At 47.6% G+C, this 21,123-nt stretch overlaps 1 protein-coding gene across 1 annotated transcript in view; it reads right to left on the bottom strand.

Moving 5' to 3' along the window:
• COL13A1 (collagen type XIII alpha 1 chain) overlaps positions 1-21,123 on the bottom strand; it is a 94,587-nt gene that overhangs the window by 21,341 nt on the left and 52,123 nt on the right. The window contains exons 16-34 of the mRNA XM_080401317.1: positions 19,289-19,405; positions 18,755-18,796; positions 17,856-17,882; positions 17,081-17,116; positions 15,680-15,742; positions 15,018-15,044; positions 11,130-11,174; positions 9,364-9,396; positions 8,498-8,524; positions 7,794-7,856; positions 5,595-5,648; positions 4,456-4,542; positions 3,738-3,791; positions 3,488-3,532; positions 2,789-2,857; positions 2,202-2,225; positions 1,161-1,214; positions 607-651; positions 109-261 (exon numbers count right to left, since the gene is read on the bottom strand). Of these exons, the coding sequence (XP_080257443.1) occupies positions 109-261; positions 607-651; positions 1,161-1,214; positions 2,202-2,225; positions 2,789-2,857; positions 3,488-3,532; positions 3,738-3,791; positions 4,456-4,542; positions 5,595-5,648; positions 7,794-7,856; positions 8,498-8,524; positions 9,364-9,396; positions 11,130-11,174; positions 15,018-15,044; positions 15,680-15,742; positions 17,081-17,116; positions 17,856-17,882; positions 18,755-18,796; positions 19,289-19,405 (1,065 nt within the window). The remainder of the gene's footprint in view (positions 1-108; positions 262-606; positions 652-1,160; positions 1,215-2,201; positions 2,226-2,788; positions 2,858-3,487; positions 3,533-3,737; positions 3,792-4,455; positions 4,543-5,594; positions 5,649-7,793; positions 7,857-8,497; positions 8,525-9,363; positions 9,397-11,129; positions 11,175-15,017; positions 15,045-15,679; positions 15,743-17,080; positions 17,117-17,855; positions 17,883-18,754; positions 18,797-19,288; positions 19,406-21,123) is intronic.

Below are 21,123 nucleotides of genomic sequence, written 5' to 3'. Positions count from 1 at the left end.
CACACAGCAGCAACGAGGTGCCTCCAGCACCCACCTCGGAGGGGCTCTGAGGTATCTGAGAAGTCCCAGGGCCTTGCCCCATAACCTGGACAGCTTCGATTTACTCACCGGTGAGCCGGCTTGTCCTGGTTCTCCTTTATTGCCCTTTTCTCCTGTGACCCCAATATGACCTGGCTCTCCCTTTATTCCAGGTAGCCCATCCTTTCCTGGAAGTCCATGAGGGCCAGGGGGCCCTACTTCTCCAGGCTTGCCACGTGGTCCCTAACAGAAATCCACACAACATAAAGTGAAATATTTACAGCTAAGAGTAAGGTTACTCCTGCAGAGCGACTCCCTGGACCAGAGTCTCTTTCACTGCTCAACCTCTCACTCACAGTAATGCCCTCTGAGGAGTCATGGGCAGGACAAAGTAGATTTGCCATGCCAACCCAGCTGCTCCTTATAAGTTAAGACTTTGATAAACCATTAATGCTCATTTTTGCGAAGCAAAATACTTTATTGCACTGTGGGAAAAGCAACTGTGCAATGTCAGTGACAGAGATGGAACATACTAATTCCAGATAAGAACACTGAAGGAAAGAGCAATTCACAGAGGCAGTGTCTTACCTTTTCTCCATCATGGCCTGGAGGACCTGGCAAGCCAATTTCACCCTGAAACACAGAATTGGTACTTTGGCAGTTTGAAAGCAGCTGTTCTGACTCCTTCTGCGTGGCACCGTGATGATGAAGGGTGGACATTACAGAAACAGTCTGCAGGGACTCTGGTAACTAATAGTCACCAAGAAAAAAGCATGGAAACCCCTGTTGAAACAAGCCACATTGTGTGACTGCCTAAGAATTTCACCAGCCTTGTTTATCCTGAGTGACAGTTCACAGTCCCCAGCCAATACAATCCCCACACAGGGATCAGTTCCCATAAGCTGCTTCCTAAAGTGGAGGGCAAGTAGAAAAGATCCTTCAGATCTTTCAGATAAGGTGTTATCATTGTGGGAAAAGATATTTTCAGGATATTGTGCATGAGGAGTGGTAGAGGCCAGCAGGACAGTCTGATAATGCTGGACAGGGAGAATAGGAGCTTTGGGGAAGGTTGTGTGTACAAATTCTTCCTGCACCACTCCTCTGTTTCCCTTAGCTCTGCGAGTATGGAACTGAGCAAATACCTTCTGTCCTGGTGGCCCTGGAGGTCCAGCCACACCGGGAAGTCCTGGGGGTCCCTAGATAAAGAAAAACTCATTTTCAGATTACCAAACAGGGCTTTTACTTTTGTGTTTTGAAACCAAACAGCTTTTCTGAGTTTAGGGGGAAATAGCTGGGGAATTTTCCAAGGGACTCCTAAAATTGTATTTGTGTGGGAAGACAAGCAATGGAGAGTCCCGAGTGAGCAAAGGCCAGTCCAAAGTGAGTTGGTTTTATGTATATATTTCTTTATACTTTCATAGAAGAAAACAAAAATGACCACAGCTATTTGCTTGTGAAACAGAGATGAACTTAACAAGGTTTTCCCTTCCTATCTACAAAAGTATATGTTTAGAACAGAAATCATAGGAAACACTGCACTACTTAGATCCCAACCACAGCTTAAACAGAGCTAAATGGCCTCACATTTCCCAATTGGTCTTGGCAGTTACCACTTTAAGGAGACCTAGGGAGCAGTCTGGCCTAGCATGTGTTAACAACTGTGTGTCATACTGCATTTTAAACCCCCAGTTTTTTTCCTAACTGGGTTTCTTCTCCTGAGAAGAAAAATACAGGGACACTTTTTCCCTTATTTTGGCTCAAAATAACCACCTTGCCTCTCTTTGTCTTCAAACAGCTTGTAGTCACTGCTGTTTAAATGGTTGTTTTTGTACAGGACAGTTATGTCAAGTTATACTTACCAATGGTGAAAATGTCCTCCCCTCCCATCACAGAAAGCGTCCACCACAGACTGCCAGTATAAGCTTTCTTGCAAGGCACCCAGAATCTCCTTTTTCACTGCTTTGGTCAGCCCCCCTTGCTCTTCCCTACCCTTTCTCAGCACTGCCTGTTTTGAGCAGCACCTATTACTTCTTAAAGCAGAAAAATAAAGGGCCCGATTAGAATTCAAGTGCCAAGATCAGAAGGCAAGATGAGCTCTTCCTCCAGCTGTCAGCTGACCCAACACTGGTTCCCAATAGCAAAGGTCAAATGTTTTAGCCACACCTAAATTGCTAGGAACTCACCATCAAGGCCAAAGTTCGTATTTCCTAGGAAAAAAAATAAATTAAAAAAATCAAAATGGGAAACAATGATTGGAAAACTAAGTTTTTCCTGGAGGTCATTTGTTCTCCACTAATGTAGCACTGGCCTAAATGAGCAAGGAGCCCCAAAAATGAACAAAAGCAAAAAACTACCTTTGTGTCCCATGGAGCTGTTATGCTACAATTTCCCCTTTTTCCAAGTAGAGCCCAGGCTAACCCAGAGCTGGGCACAGCCGCTCACTCTGCACATCATCAGTACATGTTTTCAAGGAAGCTTTGCAGTCCTTTTATTCGCTGTCTATCCAAGTCAATGGGCCACTCTTGAGGGGATTCACATGAGCTCTATGTCCACCAGTGTTAATATATCAACTAAACAAGGTGCACAAGTATTTCCCAAAAGACTATAAGCAGTGAGTTGTGGGATGAAGGGGACTAAGGAACAACTAAGTACTTCCATTTGCTGCTACTGCTGAGGAAGCAGAACTCCATCATTCTCAGCTGTCTGCATCCCCTGGGAAACAGTAAAGGACCCAGCAGTCACCTCATGGGATAGGAGGGCAGTTGCTCACCTGGAGAGCTTCACTGATGTTCCCATCGTAGTCCATCATTTCATCCTTCCCAGGCTCTCCTTTAGGGCCCTGCAAAATATCAGCTCTTTAGCCAGGGCTTGGGGATTGCCCTTTCCATGGGGTACTCAGACCCCTGAAAAAAGGGGTCTCAGAGGGGCCTGTTTCATGAGCTTCCAGTTTTTCATTTATTAAACAAAGCTCTTAAAAGCACATTTTATACAGGAAACACTACAGCAGCCTAGCCAGACAAACCCAGATCACCATGCCATGACCATCAAAGCTGGCAGGTCTGGTGAATGGTGAAATTGTGGCCAGAATCCAGGAACCGAATTGTCTGATTGCCAGACTTGGGCATGCACCAAACACCCTCTTGCTGCCCTTTGCTGGTATGCCAAGGGTCCGAGTTCAGACTAGGATGTCCAAACCCACCTCCTCCTATGAATAAGCCAAGCACGCACCCCGAGGTGGCTCAGAAGACTTTTCTTCCCCTAAGGTGGGAGCATCTTCTGGTGAGGGTGTGGGAGTGGAGAAATGACCTGTCTCAAACTTAGCCATTGCCCAGCTATAAGCACTTTTAGTGACAGTGAGAACATCTGTTAAGAAAGCAGAGGCCCAACCTAGACTGTCAGTGTGGTCCCACCATCCTTAGACTCCTTTGAGTGGCCAAAACTCTTCAAGTGTTAGTGAAGGGACACCTACCCTTGGGCCCATGGGTCCCTGGTCTCCTGGTGAACCAGGTTCCCCCTGTAACAAGAAGAACATGATGTTAACAAAGCCTATCCCCTCTCTTGCTTGAACTCCAGGAATCATTGTTCTCTGCTAGTCCTCTGAAACAGTCTGGGACTACACAGCTTAATTTTAAAATGCTCCTTTTCAGCTGTTTTGTACATGTAAGAACAAATTTGCAGCTACTGAACCTGGAGCTGGGCTGTGCAGAAGCATTCTGTACCTTTTCCCCCCGTGACCCTGCAGCACCAGGCCGGCCAACATCACCAGCTTCTCCCTGAGAGAAAGAGAAAGGGGAAGGGATGGGTTTGTATTGTGTGGAGGGGGCCAGCTTTGCATTTCCAGGAGGAAGAATTGTACCCTTCTGGGCCCCCTTCTCCTCCAGTAACCCAAGTCTCCTGCCATGACTTCGCACCAAGTGCCCTTCTGTTCTACCCAGTGCAGAGGGAATATTCAGCATGAAGGAAAGCACCCAGTTCAGACCCAAAGTAAGTGCACAGGAAAGCTGTTCCAAGTGCATCTGAGACTGGACCTCAGATTTAAGTGTCCTTTGCCAAAGGGCAGGATTTTACTGCTGCTGCTCCTTGAGGAGGTAGATGAGGAAGGGGAAAGGAGACTTGGAGGGCCTCCATCCTGCCTCCCCCATGTCTACCCTTCCTCAGGTACCACAGGGACTAGAGGTTGTTGTTTATTCTGAGCACCTGTTTTCTTACAGAGCCTAGAGGGGAGTTACCTGAGCACAATTATTTTCCTCCCAGAAACACAGTTCACAAATTCTCTCTCTTTCAGCATATAAATCAACAGAACAAAAACAATCTGCAGAACCCGACATCCCTTCGGCAGGTGATCAGAGGTGGGCAACCTTTGCCCCTTCCTACACACCTCATGCAGGGCACAGTGCCTTACAACACACAACTCCCTGCAGGAAAAAAAACACTCACCTTTGGTCCAGGGGGCCCAGGCAGACCTGGAGGGCCAGGTTCTCCTTTACGTCCCACCAAGGCATTCTCAGCATTCCCCTTCTCTCCCTGTTTGCAAGGAAGAACAAGCTGTGTGCCACAGTTCAGTTTCTCTATGTCTGTAATTTCACTTGCCAAACTGTGGGCTTGGAGAGACAGAGCCCAAGACAAGGTCCATCAGCTGGTCTCTTGATAGCCCAGAAATGTCACTGCTCCAGGGCCACCAGCAGTCCAGGAACCGGGCTAATGTAGTTCTGCCTGGGGGCTCCACCTAGAGCCCTGCCAGCAGTCACAGCTTTGGCTGCAGTGCTTCTGCTCGGCCCTTATTCCCAAGGCCATATAAGCTGCCTGTGGACAGACCTCATCCCCCAGTCTCCAGTTTGAACACAACAATTTTCTTCTGCTATTGAAACTGAGCTGATAAAACCACCGATGATGGCTTTTTTGGGTACGTCTTCCTCTGGAGCTGTAGTCATCAGCCAGATAATGAGCCCTGCAGACCACATCCTTTGCACAGGACAGATACAAAGGCAGTACAGGAACACTTTGCTTACACCATGTTACCATTACACCTTCATCCTTTCCTGAAGTGGCCACTGTCATTCAGTGCACTGTCCCCTTTCTCAACGGAAAAGCACCCTGTGAAAGTCTGACTTGAAAGCTGTGGTTTCTATGCACACCTGGGAGCACAGGGAGAAAGCCACAGTTCCAGAGCTTAGCTTTTGCTGACCTGCCCTGGGTCTCTCCAAGCACAAGGCTACTCTTCCAACTCAGAGCAGCTCCCAGAAAGTCCACCTCCTCCTCACACATGGATCTTGGAGCAGGACAGAGGCTGAAATGCCATCGTACGTCTGAGGCCATGCATTTAAAAGGGATCTACCAGAACATGATTCTGTGGTCACAATCCCAGGACCACAGCCTCCCCCTTCTTGCAAGAAGGTATGCAATTCCTCACAAAAAGGCATCCTTTGTGTGACCCGGTCACACCTGCTTGGGGATGACATCCAGCTGAGCTCTGCAGAACATGCTGCTGTACACTGGGACAGTGACCTAAGAGCACATGAGAGGAAGGAGAGGGGATGAGAGTAGCCCTCCCCCCCAAAATCAGAGAAGATACAAACCTTCATGCCAGGGAGCCCAGGAAGCCCAGGGTCGCCAGCTCGTCCCTTCTCACCCTGTTGGCAAAACAGACATGGTCGGGGCTGACTCTGCAGGCTCTCTGTTGTGGAGGAGCAGTCAAAGGATGAGCTGCTCATAGTTTCAAACCCTCTTTCCCTTCCCCAGGGGATTTTATTTTAGGTATAGATAAGGCATCCTCCAGCAGTACCTGCTCAGGATGGTGAATGTTTTCTCCTGTCCTTTTGACTAGCTCTGTGCATCGTTGCCATTTCTCTCCAAAGGAAGGTGAGTGGGAAAGGGATCCAGGATCCCCCCCTGCACATCTTCCTTATCACTCTGGTCTGCTAAACCCTTTTCTCTGTCTCTGTTAAGAATGTTTTCTTATATTTTTTATTATATATTTATTTCTTATATATATATTTATTATATATATTACATAATGAATTCTTATATATATTATTATATATATATATAAAATAAAACATTCTTCAGCACAGACTTTCCCCATTCCATATACCAAGAGAAGTTGTTGCCCAGGGCAAATTTTATTTGGAGTGCCCTGATAGAGTTCAGCTCTTTTCACTGAAACTGTCCACTGCTTGAGTCCATCCCAGTTTTCACACTGAATTACACTGCTTCGCTTTGGCAAAGATCTCACAACCAACATCCCACACTTCTCCCAAGTTGTGTTTTCTGCCTCTGTTCCCTAACTCCAATTCCCAGTTTCATCATGCTCTTAAAAAAAATGCGTAGTGCAGCATCTCAGTTAGCAGCCAAGCTCTGTGACACAGACTGGTCATGAAAAGCAGTGAAAACAGGAGTGGCAAAAATGGCAGAGACAGAAGATGATGGTGTAAAATGACAGCGGGAGAGCAAGGCCTGCAGGCTGAGCTGTGAGGCACCATGGAGTATGGAGGATGCCACAGGCAGTGAGTGATGGAGGGCATCCAGCATTCACTTGATGAAGTGACTTTGCATAGTTCACCATGACATCTGGGCCATCTTTTGAATACTGGAGCTCAATTAGTGGTCTTTATGTTGATGTTAAGTTCTATTCAGCTCATTCCATCCAGCTGCTACACCCATGGTTTCTAGCTACTGTGTCCTGTTTGGCAGCCTGCATTTTGCCAGGACAGACAGTGATGTCAAAGGTTTCTGTTACCATGAAGAGATGTTTCAAATGCATCATCAGAAAAAGGTGTGTTCTTACCTGCAGTCCTTACACCTCCAAGACTTAACAACTTGTACAGATTACAAAGAACAATTCAAAACCTCTTTTCCCCAGCAGGTGCCTAGTTCTCTCCACAACAGCAGCACACCAGATCAGCAAGGCTAGCAGAGCTCCTCCCGGTGCCATACTGCTGCCTGCAGAGGCTGGTGCTGTACACCAGTCTCGTCTGAGCTCAAGGACACACACTTGACATGCAGGGGACTTGCATCAATGCTCCAGGAACAGACATGCACTGGTGGCTCCATAGAAAATAATTAACTAGCAGCAATCTTATTTTTTTCCAGGCAATTCTAGAGTGCAGTGACCCCTTTCTCTAGGGTAATTTGGCCTCCAGCCACCTGTCAGGCCCGCATCCAGCTTTCCTCCCCTGCCAGAGCATACACACTGCTTCTGTAAATTAATGCTTCTCTCCCTGGCAAGAGGGAAAACACTTTCAGGACCTCCTACCCAAAGAAAAGGTTTGGCCTTTGGGGTTTTTGTAAAGATATAATCTCTAATCCTGACTCAGGCCTCTGTGAATCCCTGATTCTGCCTTGCTCTGCTTTTGGTATCCTGCTTTTCATTCAAGGTCTAGTTTTCAATACACATGTCCATAAGAGCTACCGAAAACATCCTGTGCTACCTGAACAATGGTGTAAAGAAGTAGTTTTCTTGAGGAGGGAGCTGAGATTACTGAATCCCTGTTTAGGGTGTTATTTCTGGAGTCAAAAGATGCAGCACTGTCCTTAATCACTCCCAGGACAAGACTACGTCCCAGACATCTCATGCTGCCCAGCCTGCCACCAGCCCCCCATGTCCTGCAAGTAGGAACACGCAAACACACTTTACCAAGGGGCAAGAGCCAGAAAAGGACACATAATCCCCTGCAAGCACAACAATGCAACACAAAGCAGGCTCCCACCAGTTCCCACTTGCAGGGAACACAGCACAGCACTGCCAGGACACCAAGCCCAAACACACAATGTCCTACCCGCTGCCCCCTCTTCCCTGGCAAACCTGGGGGGCCCATCCTCCCTGGGACTCCAGGATCTCCCTTCGTGGGGAAGAAAAAGAGACAGAGAATGTGTCTGTTATATGGCTGTAGCATGCTGTAACATAACCCAGTGAGCCTCAAACAAGAGGAGCCAGCTGTCCAGAAACCAAGCCGGCTGCTTAGTGATGGAGAGTGATGGGATATTTTTGTTCTGTGCCCGCCACAGGAACTCAAACCAGGTCACGCTACACTGAGACAGGAGAGACTATGCAGGGCAGTTACTACAGTGCATGACAGAAGAACAGCCCCCTGCAGTAACATGGGAATACTTCTGGCGGACACAGAAGTACTGGGAGGCAGAAGGGGACAGGGAAGGGGAGAGGGAACATACTTGCTAAGCGAAGTGTACTGTGCTTATTTGGTGGAGTAGGGAGGAAAGGAGGAAGGCAGCTGGAGAGTATTCCCATCAATACAGACATGAGCAGGAGGAAGGGAATCTGTTTGCAGTATGGTCCCCCTCTCACTTAGCATCATTGTATGCAACTACCATTTTGCTTACACTGGCAGGTGCCATCAGGGCCTGGATTTTGGCACTGGGAAGTACAAAGCCATTCCTCAGCTCCCTCAGCTGCTCTGGGAGGGGAAAAAAATACACAAACAAACCAGAAGTGCAGGCTCAGAGCAACGCCTTCTGAGAGTACCTTTTCTCCTGGAGTTCCGGGCTCACCCTGGTGAGGAAGAGACAGGAAAATAAAGTCAAAAAAACAGAAGGAAAGAGCACAAATTCTCCTAGAGCTATCAGAGTGGAGGAAAGAACATTAATCTATGGAGGCCATGGGCTTGTAAATAAGGACCTAAGGATGCTTTAAATGCATATTAGTATTTGTGCCTGGAGCTTGTTTTATCTTCATTAGCCAGCTCCTAGGCTGTTGTAAGAAACCAGCAAACCTCAGACAAGTGGCCATTATAAAACTGAGTAATCATCTTATCACCTTGCAGTATTTCAAGACAAAGTTTACCAGGTACAAGAGAGCAAAATGAGACAAGATGCACCTGCTGGCCTTAAGGAATTTGCCTACTCCTAGCGCTGTGTGCACAGGAGCAGAGCAAGGCTGCGGTTGCAGCTGGGGCTGGCGGGAGGCTGTGTTGATACAGGATCGATGTGGCATCAAGGAGGAAAACCATCCCCACCAGCCCTGAACTTAACTTCTTAGTTTCTTTTTCACCAGCAGCTGGAGGGAATCAGGACAACAGGTAGTTGTCTCATTGGGCATCTTGGATCCCCGGGATAGCTTTAACCCCCCTAACACTGCACCTGGCCCTTTACCCTGCTGCCATCTCGAAACGGCTGTGGTTTTACGAGTTCACCAATCTCTCTGCCTAGAGAGATGAGTAGCAGGGGTGCTGCTGGAGACGGGTCTGGTATCGGTGCCAAAAGCGATAGCAGTTCTGATAGTGCCCGTTAGTGGGCGCTGTCCGACCACTTTCCCGTGCCTTGCGCTCTAACTCCAGCCCTCGCTCTTAAGCGCGCCCTGCTCGAGCCGTGGCAGCGCAGCCTACAACTGACCTTCATCCCTGCGGTGGCCATCCCAGGAGCGCCCTGGCGGAGAGAGGAAAGACAGGAACACCTTGTTTGAAATGAACCGGACACAAACTTTTAAAAACAAAACAAATATTAACCAGGTGGAACTAAAAAAGCAAACTCCACATCTTTTCCTTTCCAAAACTGAGAAGTAATGCTGTAACACCACACAGCACGCATCGTCCTTCCCTGTGTGGCTTGTTCACCTATGGCAGTGGCTCTGCTTTCCAGAAAGCTCCTCCAAAGGCAGGCATCATGAGAATAACCCAGTCAAGACAACCAGATTTCCACCCCCCAAGTTTTAGTCCTGCAAGTGAAGCAAAGGCCAACAAGCAGAACAGTGTCACATAACTGAGGAATGCAAAGGCAGACTGAGGACCAAACACTCAGTTCAGCATTTGATCCCAGATACACCAGCTCAAGCACCCCAAGAAAGGCCAGCTTGTACCCCAGAGCCTTGGTCTTGCTATTTCCCCTCATTCTGTTTTTATCACAGAAGGCAAATCTTGCAGTAAAATGTTTTCAGAAGAGCTCTGAAGCCAGCCACCTTAGGAGAAAAAAAGACTTCCGAGCAATTCAGGCGTTATTCTACAGCACAGAGCAAGCCACCGCCAGGAGACCGCGGAGTCCAGCCTGCCCTGCAATCGAGACAGGTGCTTTAAAACCCCAGGAGGCAGCTGCCACCACAGGGACAGTCACATTTCCCTCGACGGCATTGATGTAAAAAGCAGGTCTGCCCTATCAGCCCTTTGCTCTGAAATCTCTGTATGCCTTGTGTTAGTATTAGTTAGGTCCTGATGAAAAGGTCCAGTTACAAAAGCAAATATGAGGGATAACAAAGTCTAAGGAGAGGGGAGGAGGTGAAGTAGTGTTAGAAGTTGGGAAATAAGGGGGGTTGGGATGTAGCACATGAGGCAGAGAGGACTGGGAGCCAAGTTCAAAGTGAAAAGAGATTGGAAAAGTTCAAACAAGGAGGAGTGGGGAGCCAGAGAGCAGCAGGATCATACCTCTCAGCTTTCTGAAACAGAAATCAGGGACAAAGCTAAAAAACACAAGGACAGAAGATGGAGATCAGGGATTCTATGCAATAAATGGGGGAAAAAAAGCATTCCAGATCATCTCAGGGGTCAGTAGGTTTTAGTGAATACGGACTAGAGCCATGAAAGGGATTACGTGCAGCAAGTGGCTTGGGTTAGACTTTCACAGTGCATTTGGGATGCCTGTTCCTCACTCTGACCTTTAAATGACAGTGAATGCAGATGATGTTATTTTCTAGTATTTATCCTAAAACTGCAATACACACGCATGCAGGCTCGCTCACACACTGGCCCTGATTCAGTGCTGCATTAGTCTGGGTTCACACCAGTATAACCCTACTGATTGCAGTGGACTGACACACATCACTGAAGGTTGCAGTGGTCACTTGGGACCCCCAATTTAAAAAACACCAATTCCCTAGAAACATCAGCAATTGGCTGCTCTCACTAGTATAAAGCATTAAGATCCTGATGTTGCAAGACAGCATCAGACTGGGCATGCCATTTGCTTTGTAGAACACTTCTTTTCCCCATCATCTCCTTCATAAATTAGACCCTATGTCTGGCAATTTAGAAGCAGAAAGAATTCAGCTGAGGATAGTCATTGACTAATAGACACACACACAAATCCAGGTGATGCTTGTGCATCAGGGACAGTCGAGTGGTATGGGTGAGATCAGGCAGACAGACGTCACTCCATTGTTTACAAGGTACCTTAGTGCCATGTCTTCCTGGCAGCCCTGGCATGCCTCTCTCCCCCTGGAAGGAGAGCAAGAAACACAGAGAAAGAGAGCAAGAGACACAAGATGAGTCTTCCCAGGGCTCTAAGGAGTGCCCAGGGCACAGGTGATGAGAAAGCTTCTGGGTGAGGCGAGGCACAACTGATTTTCCAGTGACTCACCAAGCTGACTGCCCTAGCATTGGCCGTTTCCCACCAGTGGTACCTCTCAAGCCTTGTGTGTGCAACAGGACTGACCCCACTGGAGTGCCACAGCAGCAGCACTGGGAACAAAGACAGTCCCTGTCTCCTGCTACCGCATCCTGTGCCATGGTATTCTGCAAGGCTTAGGGAATCACTCAGTCTGCAGCGACTACAGGATGAACAAGCTTATCTGGAGAAACAGAAAATCCAAGGGTTGCTTTGTATTGTTACCCTGAATTTTATCTGGTGCTGATTGGAAAATAAAACATCTTCAAACAATCTACATATTGCAGTTATTTTGTTCTGGGTGTATAGTCCTTGCTTGGAAGGTCTATTCAGCAGGGATGTACATACATGCTTTTTTTGAAAGCACTTTTTGTAATTGTGGCATCCTGTGAACTGTATTTTGTAAAATACCATCTAATACCATAACACACATAACTTCGGTAGCATGTGCACCTCCTGCCCTATGCAGCATACATACTACGGTATTTTCAGCTATAAGAGAAATAAAACAATAATTATGAATGTTTTTGTACTGGAGAAGAGGGGACTACTCTCTCCCTCCTTCCCAGCTGCACTCCCTGCTTTTTTCCTTAAATGAGACCAAGCTTTCTACTGGGAGGCACCCACACTGCTTGTGAAGACTACCCCCACACAGCAGCCCTGCATGTGAAAGTAATTCCCCATCCCAGAGACCTTCTGGGAAGAAACTGCCTGCCTGAAGAGCTGTTTAATTATTTAGCCCTGCAAAAGCAAAGCCACCTCAGTGAAAGGGAGCAAGGTAGCCCCTTACAGTGAGCAACCTACAGAGCAGGCGCTCTACATTTTCTGGTGCTGGCCTCAGCTCACTTGCACAACCCCCACTGGCAGGATCACACAGGCACTAGAACTAATTAAAGAGCGGGAGCAACAAACACAACATTGCACCGTTAAAGAGCAGAAAGAAACACCAGAACCAAAGCCAGAGAATAAGCCGAAAAAACAACTCTCAATAACATCTTTAAACCCTTAAGTATTTGAAAGCCATTGTAATACAATAAGAACCCACAGGGCTGATCCTTTTGAGATCCCCCAGTACCCTTTGGGTTGCACAGGGTGTCAGAGCCAGGCAGCAACAGCCCACCAAAACCAGCGTTAGAATGGTACAGCCAAGCCAGAAGCTGAGAAACACCACCAAAGGCAGATACGAACTGTAAAATGCCCAGTGCAGGTCCCTACTGGGCTCCAGGAAGATGGTCAGCAGGAACTCCCAGCTCTCCTGAGCTTTGTGCTGATTTAGGGAATACTTCCCCAATCTCTCTGGGAGAGCTGGGCTACACCTCTCCCCTCCAAAAGAGAGAAGACCCCCATATTCTCTTCCCCTACACCTGATGTGAGCAGCTTTATACCCACTGGGTGACAATCATGACAGAGCATGCCCCATGCTGATCAGCTCATTAGCAGTAGTGGCTACAGGTTGCCAATTAAAACAGAGACCCTTCATTTTTTGCCCCTTGATGTCAAAGATGGATTATGAGGGGCTTATTGAGCAAGGCTGTAGGCAGTTTCTTTATTGTTCTTTCATCAGAGCATGAGAAAAAGCCTCATCCTAATGACCTCTCAAAAAAAAAAAAAAAAGAAAGAAAATGTCAGTAAAGCCAAATGTGACAGCTAGGCTAGGGGGCAGTGAGTTAAATCCTTTTTCAAATGACCCAGGCGATCACATTTACTGGTTGTCTAATTACCTTTATGGGACACAGATAAAGGTCTCAATATGATCAAAACACAAACGGTGGCCACAGAAGAAAACAGCTAAGCGAGAATCTATGTTGTGCTGCATCTGTCGCTGGGTGGGGAGAGGTTATTAGATGAACAAGGGGTCTGTGTGAAACTAGCAAGCCTCTTCAGACCTGAAATGCTCTTCACTGCCAGCAAAAGCAGTGATACGCTATGCAAAATTGGTCGCTACAGCAAAACTATGAATCATAGTGTTTGTCCAGGGCTCCTCAAAGAGAAGGCAGAATGTAATCCAAGTAACCAGACCCAAAGCTTTCCAGAGTCCCAAACAATCTTCCTAGGTGGGAGGACAACAGAAAGAAGCGATTTCCAAAGTCAACGAAAGCATGCACTGCTGGACGTTCAGGAGCTGCTACCGAATGATGTCTGGCTGCTGATTTAAGGATAATTCTGCACTTCCCTTTCAATTCCTCTGAGCAAAGAAGAAAGGAAGTAGAGAGAAAAGTGATCCTGACAATAACAAATGGAAGTCTGTGTGTGAAAGAAGAAGCTGCTTTGGAAGTGGGGAGGTGCCCCTTTGGAGCTGCAATTTAGTATCACAAAAAGCAGGATGGGTTTCATCTCTACTCTTTATGAACTGGGATGAATAAGGACCCAGGCAGCAAGGGTCACCCCGAGTCACTGTTCTCTAACACAGAACCAGGAGGGCTCTCACCCATGGGTGACCCTGAGACATCACTGGAAGACTTGGAGACTTCTCTGTTGCCAGAGCCCAAATGAAGGGCTGAGTAATCCTTGTACGTGGGTGCAAGCAGAGCAGGTGTCTGCTAGCAGTGACACATGGGAGATCAAGCAGGGGTGGAACACAGCTTGTCTTTCCAGCTGCCATGCTCTAACTTGAGTCCTCCACTGGAGCTTAATGGGAGAGTGAGAGCACCTGGCTGTTGAGACAGCAGCAAACAAACTCCTAGCCTCCAAAACACAGTAGTTCTGGGTGCAGTTCCACTTTCATTTACGCTGGTACAAACCAGAAATGATGCCTTTGAGCTAGAATTACACTGATGTGAAGATGGACACAGGGTAACCTTTGGCTGTCACATGCACCACAGTATCTCTGAGGAGGTATTATTTTCTTGTAGGAAGACAACCGCTGCTGTTCTATTCAACTATGAACCCAGAGCCTGCATTCCCAAATAACATTTCTTTAAACTTGATATAACACATCCATGTTAAGTTCTGAAGGGGCCTTTTCTCCCTTCAAACAGTAATCTACCCAGATGGAAAAAATATAGAAAGTGTATATGCTGCACGATAAATGAGATGCATGCCACATTCTAAATACTTGAAATGTATGTGTCATTGTTAATGCCTTTCAAAATATTACAGGACCAGTCTTTTCTCATGATGCCTAAGATGTATAGCATGACACAGTATGCTCTGACTGTCATGAACGCTTCCAATGTTGTAATGTTTTAAGCACAGTCTACATTGAGTAATATACTTTAAACGTATATGGGTACAGTAAATCTCAGTCAAATAGATAACATCTGGGCATAGACCATATAAGCCTGTAAAACGTGTCCAGAAACAGACAGAAAAGCTTGGTGCCAAACCTCAGCCTGAGTTGCAGAGTTTGAGTGGATTTGATGCGTCAGCTAACCAGATTTTATGAGGAAACCCCAACCTAGCCCATCAAATGGAGAGATGTAGCAAATCATTAGCAAGCTTCGTAGTCAGAGAAATGCCTTTGGTAAGAATCGAATTCCACCGAATGGATAAAGGCTGCTTTTATTGCCTGAGCTTGGAGTGTCTGTCTGTGGTTAATCAGAGCACAGATGTGTACTCCATTAAATACCCTCAGAGCTGCCTCAGACCCAGCTTCCTCTTACAACCCATCGGCCCAAGGAGCAGTATCTCCCAGATGACCTACCATGTTAGAACACCGTATATCTCATGCCTACCTTGACGCCAGCATCCCCTTTTTCTCCCTGCCCAGCAAAGGAGAGAGAGGGAGAGGAAACAGAGAGAGGGACAGTGAACATAAAGTGAAATTGAGCAAACAGCATAATCATAACAGCGACGGCCAAAGAGAAAGTAGCTGAAAGAGGGAGTGTGTGGTAAATGCAGCCCCAGGCCTCCAGAGAACTGGCTCCTGATAATAACGTGGTACCAGCCTAAACACTGGCTGCAGCCCACCCCTCCCTGGGAATGCAAGGCAGTTTATGTCACTGGAGTGGATGCTGGAGGTCGCCTGTACTAATGCTTTCCTACACATTTAGGGTGTAGACAAACCATCAAACCGTTTTACAGACCAGAGTATCCTCGTTCTCCCAGCCTTAATGCAAAAGCCTCTAAAAGGTGGGTCAGTTTCATTCTTTAACAGGGGCCTGTGCTGGGCTGAACTTGGCCCTGCTTCAGCACAGCAGGGAATTGCTCTGGCCAAAGCATTGCCCAGGCCCTTTACGCAGGAGTGAGTTTTTCTGTTTACATGGCTTATAGCAGGCTCTAGAGAGCTGCCTCCAGCCCTGACCTTCTGTATTCCTATAGCATGTCTCTAAGCTTGCATAAACTTCACTTATCTGCCCTTGGGAGGTGGCCCCGCTGACTGAGTTTAAAGTGTTACCTTGGGGCCAGTAGCTCCAGGGAGGCCATGCGCACCGGGCAGGCCTGACTCGCCCACCTCACCCTGAGGAAGAGAAGAAAGAAAACAAGAGAAAGAAGCAAATACAGTGAGCAGCAAGAAAGGAAGCCTGTGGGTTGCCTGAAAGGTCAGCAAAGATGTGAGAGACTCCACAGAAGTGCCCACCACACACAAACCTACCATCTGGGTCTCTCTGGGAGAAGAGCACCATTCTGCATCAAGAAAGTTATTCAGGGTGTAAAACATATGCATTGAAGGGAGTGGTCCCACAATCCTGTATCATATCAGAGCTAATATCTTTGCTCAGCTCTCTGCCCTCTTTTCCCTTTCCCCTGAGCAGCTCACCAGGGAGGATTTTTCCCCCTACTTTCATCCGTTCCTTCCACCTTTCCCAGAGAGAGGTCACTACCTAGGGCTCATTCCCCCAAGACCAGTGCAGGCTTTTTGCTCGCTAAGTAAATTAGCCAGACAAGTCATTTCATGTAAGAGGAGCTCATAGGAGAGGCCCTCACTGCGAGGTCATTGCAGGGACCCCCTCACCGCTCCTGTGTGCTGAGAGCTGCCCACCCAGTGCACAGAGAACAGGATGGGCTCTTAATGGAAAAACCGACAATTCACTGGAAGAAGAGGCAATAAATTGTGTCTGTCTGTAGGAGCAGGCTGTGGTCCATGGGGGCTATAATTTCCACTTCCTGACCTAACAAAAACTTCTCAGTTTATACAGAACTAATTAAAAAGCTCTCAGGTCTTGCCATTTTGCTCACAGAGCACCTATAAAGCAACATGGTGATAACACGGAACACAGGACTCCTGCCTGCTGGGAACACTCGCCTTCCCCTTGTGCAGCTGAAATCTCCTTTAGCAGTATCTTTTCATTCCCTCTCTCCCCTTTGATCTTCCTTTGTGTCTTTCCCCCGTCTCGCTTTCTGTCTCTTCATTACACTCTCTGGTCTTGACAACCCTGCTGTTAATTAGCTGCTGCTGAAGCCATTTGGGCATTGCCAGTTTCTGCCTTTCAACCTGGAGCAGGATCAGCTCTTTCCTGCTTTATTCCAGAGCGCAATACACAGCCAGGGATTTGGCCCTTTCCAACCTCCTGTTCAGGTCTGGATGCACGAGAGGTATATTTCCACTTGGAAGTGGGTGTAGAGAGGCACACAGATGGGGAGACATCTGTACCATAGCTACTGGAGAATTAAAGATATCTCTGGGTCCAGCCTCTCCTTACGTGGGTGATGACAGGCGATCTCTGTGTCTGATGCAGCCCCATGTCCAGCAAGAGCAGAGCTCAGCGGAGGGCTCCAGAGGAGTCCACAGATTTATAGCCATGATCCTGCAAGGTTTAATGCAGCTTAATTCATTTAACAATATCGGAGCTCCTACCTTTCTGCCAGGGTATCCCTGAATCCCAGGGTCTCCCTGCAAAAAGCAAAAAGACAAAAGGAAGTGAGGCTTGGCCTGAGAACGACAAATCCCTGTGCTTTTCCCTGGGTCGATGCTGGGATGGAAGGGCTTTCCATGGGGAAAATTCACCTTCTGCTCAGAGTGACTCCACTGAGTTCTGAACCCTTCAGAACCACGGGTCACTGTTACCCGCACTGGACTGAGCCCTAGCAGGAAAGATGCAATAAGCAGTGGCAGCTGGATAACTCATGCCATCTCTGCACCTCAGCTCTGCAGTTTCCTATCTCCTCGCCCTGGCTACATATCTCAAATAAGAACAAATGGGGTGGGTGACTGCAGCTGAAAAACAACAACACCCCCCCGCCCAGCACTTTGGCAAGTGAATAAATGGGAAATTGTGGTGGCGTTAACAATAGCGTTGCAAAATCAGTTCCTGAAGCGCTGGTAAATGCTTTGAGAATGGAAGAAGCCAATAAAGCTGTGTGTGGCAAAGAATTTTGCAAGAGGGGCTGATGAGGCGTGCCTTGCTCAGTCAAGATGCAACTCAGACATGTCGCCTGGACAAAACCCATGAGTCAGCACATGGGCCAGGCCCCAAAGGCAATACTGAGCTGGGTTAGAAATCTTCCTCATCTATTTGATGTAAACTCCTTTCCCCTTCCCCTCCCCATCAAAATGTACAAATCTCTCCTTGCCAGGAGCATGCACCTCTGTTTACCACTGTGCTACCTCTAAGTGAGGCGAGATGTCTCACCTTCGGTCCAGGAGGCCCAGGTAAGCCCTGCAGATAAAATCAAAACAGACAATGAAGTTGGCAGATGTAGACAACATTACATGGACTCCAGGGTGATGGGAGATGCTGACTGCTTTGGTTTGAAATGCCCCTTTACAGTGATGATTCGCACTGGTGAGCTCAAACATCCCCAATCTATTCTTCAAGCAAATGAATACTATTTTAACACATACACCCAAATAAATTCATGTCTGCAGTGCTCCATCCCCCCAGGTCTGGTCTCACTGAATCTGAAGACGAAAAAGCTGCTTTGCCTTATGCATTGTGCTCCAGAATTGTTTCTGTTTCTCTGGCTTTGCTTGGGAAACTTGTTCCCAGCCCACTGCGCAGCTCTGGAGTAAATCAAGCATTTGCAGCTTCCTCTGACAAGCTAAATAGAGAGAATGTATTAACAAACAAACCACTTGTGTTTTTAAATGAGAAATAACCAAACAATTTACCTGATACAAACCATGAAGCATACCAGATATGTGTGTATGTAAATATAAATAAACAAAATATCCATGTGGGAGCTGCCTTCCTGATGTGAGCAGAGGGAAGGAGAAATCTACTCTAGATACACTCTGATGCCTATACCACCCTTGATGTTGCCTGCTTATAGCAATTCAAATGTTTAATCATCATGTCCTTGGCTCCTCAGAGCTCAAAGGGAGATGAGGATGATGTTTATGGGACACCCAATTCCTATATTGTGTGTGGAAAGGTGCTTTTCCCTCCGGGAACAAGACCTGCTTGTCCTGCTAGCAGGCCTTGAAAAAACTTTCAGATGGAAACTCCATTCACACTGCAGTGGCTGCAGGGCCAACATGCCATGTTTCTCCCTACAGCTCCCAGGAACTGAGCTGGTTTCTGGTACCCACCTTTCCATCTCTGCCAGGCTTCCCAGGTTCTCCCGTTCTGCCCTGTTGTGAGAGAAAGATACGTTAGCAGGATTTTCTGCCCTGTCCCCTGCCATTTAGCAATGGTATTATTTAAAATGCTGCTTCTGTTTTCACCCTTCTCGGCTGCTTGCTACCAGCCTGAGAACAGGACAGGGGGAGGACTTCAAAGGCGTCGTAGGGATTCTTATTGGTCAGGTTTCTGCTGTGAGCAGGACGATTACACCCTTTGTGTTACTTCCTCCCTGTGGCTGCCTGCAGAGGCTGAGGAGGAGGAAGCATGCCTGGTGTCACCCACTCACATGTGCGTGTCCAGACACAGTGCCAGATGCACACCTCTGCCTGTCCTCCTTCTCCCCCTCACACCTGGGAACTTCTTTCTCCTCACACATCTGCATCCCCTCTAGATCTCATGTCCGTGGCTGTATTGGCTTCAGAAGAGGCAACAAAAACCAAAGGAAATTGTGCCCTAGTAGGGAAAGATGAAGCAGAAGGCTTTTTTGTAACTGGACTTACAGGTGGCCCGATTGGCCCAGGCTGTCCTGGGGTTCCTTCAGGTCCAGCCGGTCCAGTGGGCCCTGGTGGGCCAGGGGGCCCTGGGGGCCCTTGGATTCCTGCTTGTCCTTGTTCACCCTGCAGATTGTTAAAAGAAGGGGTTATCAGCAGGCAGAGCAAACCCTTCACACCACCACCCCAAGGGCCCAAGGCAGGCCAGCCTGGCTGAAGCAGAAGAGGTAGAAGCAAATCCCAGGTTAGTACTAGGAGAGGTTTCCAAGAGTGAGGAAGAGCCCCGCTGAGGATGGCTGGGCTACCTGGGCAGCAGGAGCCAGCACCCTACAGTTTGCAAAGACATCTGAGGCCACCTCATCCGAGCTGCCTGTAAAAGGGATCTACAGATGACTGAGCAGCCCAAAGAGATCTTTTTCTTCATTGAGTCATTCAAGTACAATTTCTATATCAAGGACCAACATATCTTGAGCTTCTCAGGAGGCTTTCCAAAGCACTTGACAGTCATCTGTGAAGCAAAGCCTCCCGTGACCACAGTGGCGCTTCCAGGCAGAGCCACAGTGTCTTACCTCAGCCTATTTTTTTCCCTATGCTATATTTGTTGGACAACACTCCCTCTGTTTTGCCAAAGACCAAAAGTAGAAATGCCACAAAACCAAAAGAAAATAACATGATCATCATGGCATTTCTGGAGCCCACCCAAAACAGGCCTATGTACACTAGGCAGAGCCTGTTTTTGTAAGATTTAACAAGCTCGTGCGTGCAGAGCCACCTGCCACTTTAAGCTTTCTGAAACTAAGCTGTTTCAGCCGGTTCCTTCCCAGGCCCCGCAGTAGCCATTTGGTCGGTGGCTGTGGCTCATGCCTCAGCAATGTCATTTGGCCCAAAGGACCTGGTCTTGGGATCAAGCAGCGCTGAGGAGACAGTGGGTTGGAAGCGCCATGTTCGAATACCAGACTGCTGATCTATAATTGATGCATCCAGCGAACTCCTAAGGCACCGCGGCACCCATGCTAAGCTGTTAGTTTCATGGGCTCCCCTCCCATTCCCCCTCCCTAGATAAAATACCATGACATCCTACTACTAGTGACCCAATTTAAATTTGAAAAACTCTCCTTGTTGGATTCACGGGAAGCTAGAAGTCAAACACGTTTTTTTTCTTAGTTATAAATCAATGGGTGTGCAGTTGGGTCTCTGCTGCATTTATCCTCTCTACAGCTTTACACACTGGTGCTGGGTAAAACTAAGTGTTCTGTCACGTACTTGTGTGTGCAGGAGATTTCATATCTTTCCTCTGCATGTGTTCCTACCAAGTGTGCTGTTTATCCTGGCTGCCTTTAGTAAAACACGAAGATACAGGGATGTTCGCTTTATTTAGAATGATAAATGAAAGTAATAAGCTGAAAATTTCATCCCTTCTGCCATGAGCTCTATTTAGAAGAAATTTTCCAATATGCGGGCCAGGCTCATGGGAAGCTTAGTCATGTGAGGAGCAACAGCCCTTCTCCTCAAGAGAGCCACCGCCTCAGTGCCTGACCCGCAGCCCATGCTAGGAAGCCTGATGGGCCAACCAGGAAAGGCACCCTCCTTTTCCTCATTTTGTAAGGTGAACCCAGTTCACCTTATGGTCCATGCAAGGGAATGCAAGATCCTTCCTGAGCTTCCCTGTCCTCCATAATCAGCACTATTCAACCATCCTGTAAATGGTCTCATAGCTTTTAAATCTCAAAGGGAATTTGGATCCAAGGAAGACAAGAGGCTTGGAGGACTCCGGAGCGTACTTCTGGATTCCTGCTTGCCCTGACCTCTCAGCCCAGCTTCAGCGACTACCCTCCCATTGCACC

The sequence above is a fragment of the Falco punctatus genome, assembly GCF_963210335.1.
Source record: "Falco punctatus genome assembly, chromosome: 9".
NCBI lineage: Eukaryota > Metazoa > Chordata > Aves > Falconiformes > Falconidae > Falco > Falco punctatus.
The sequence above is the reverse complement of the archived record's forward strand: the minus strand, read 5'-3'. Positions and strand labels throughout refer to the sequence as shown.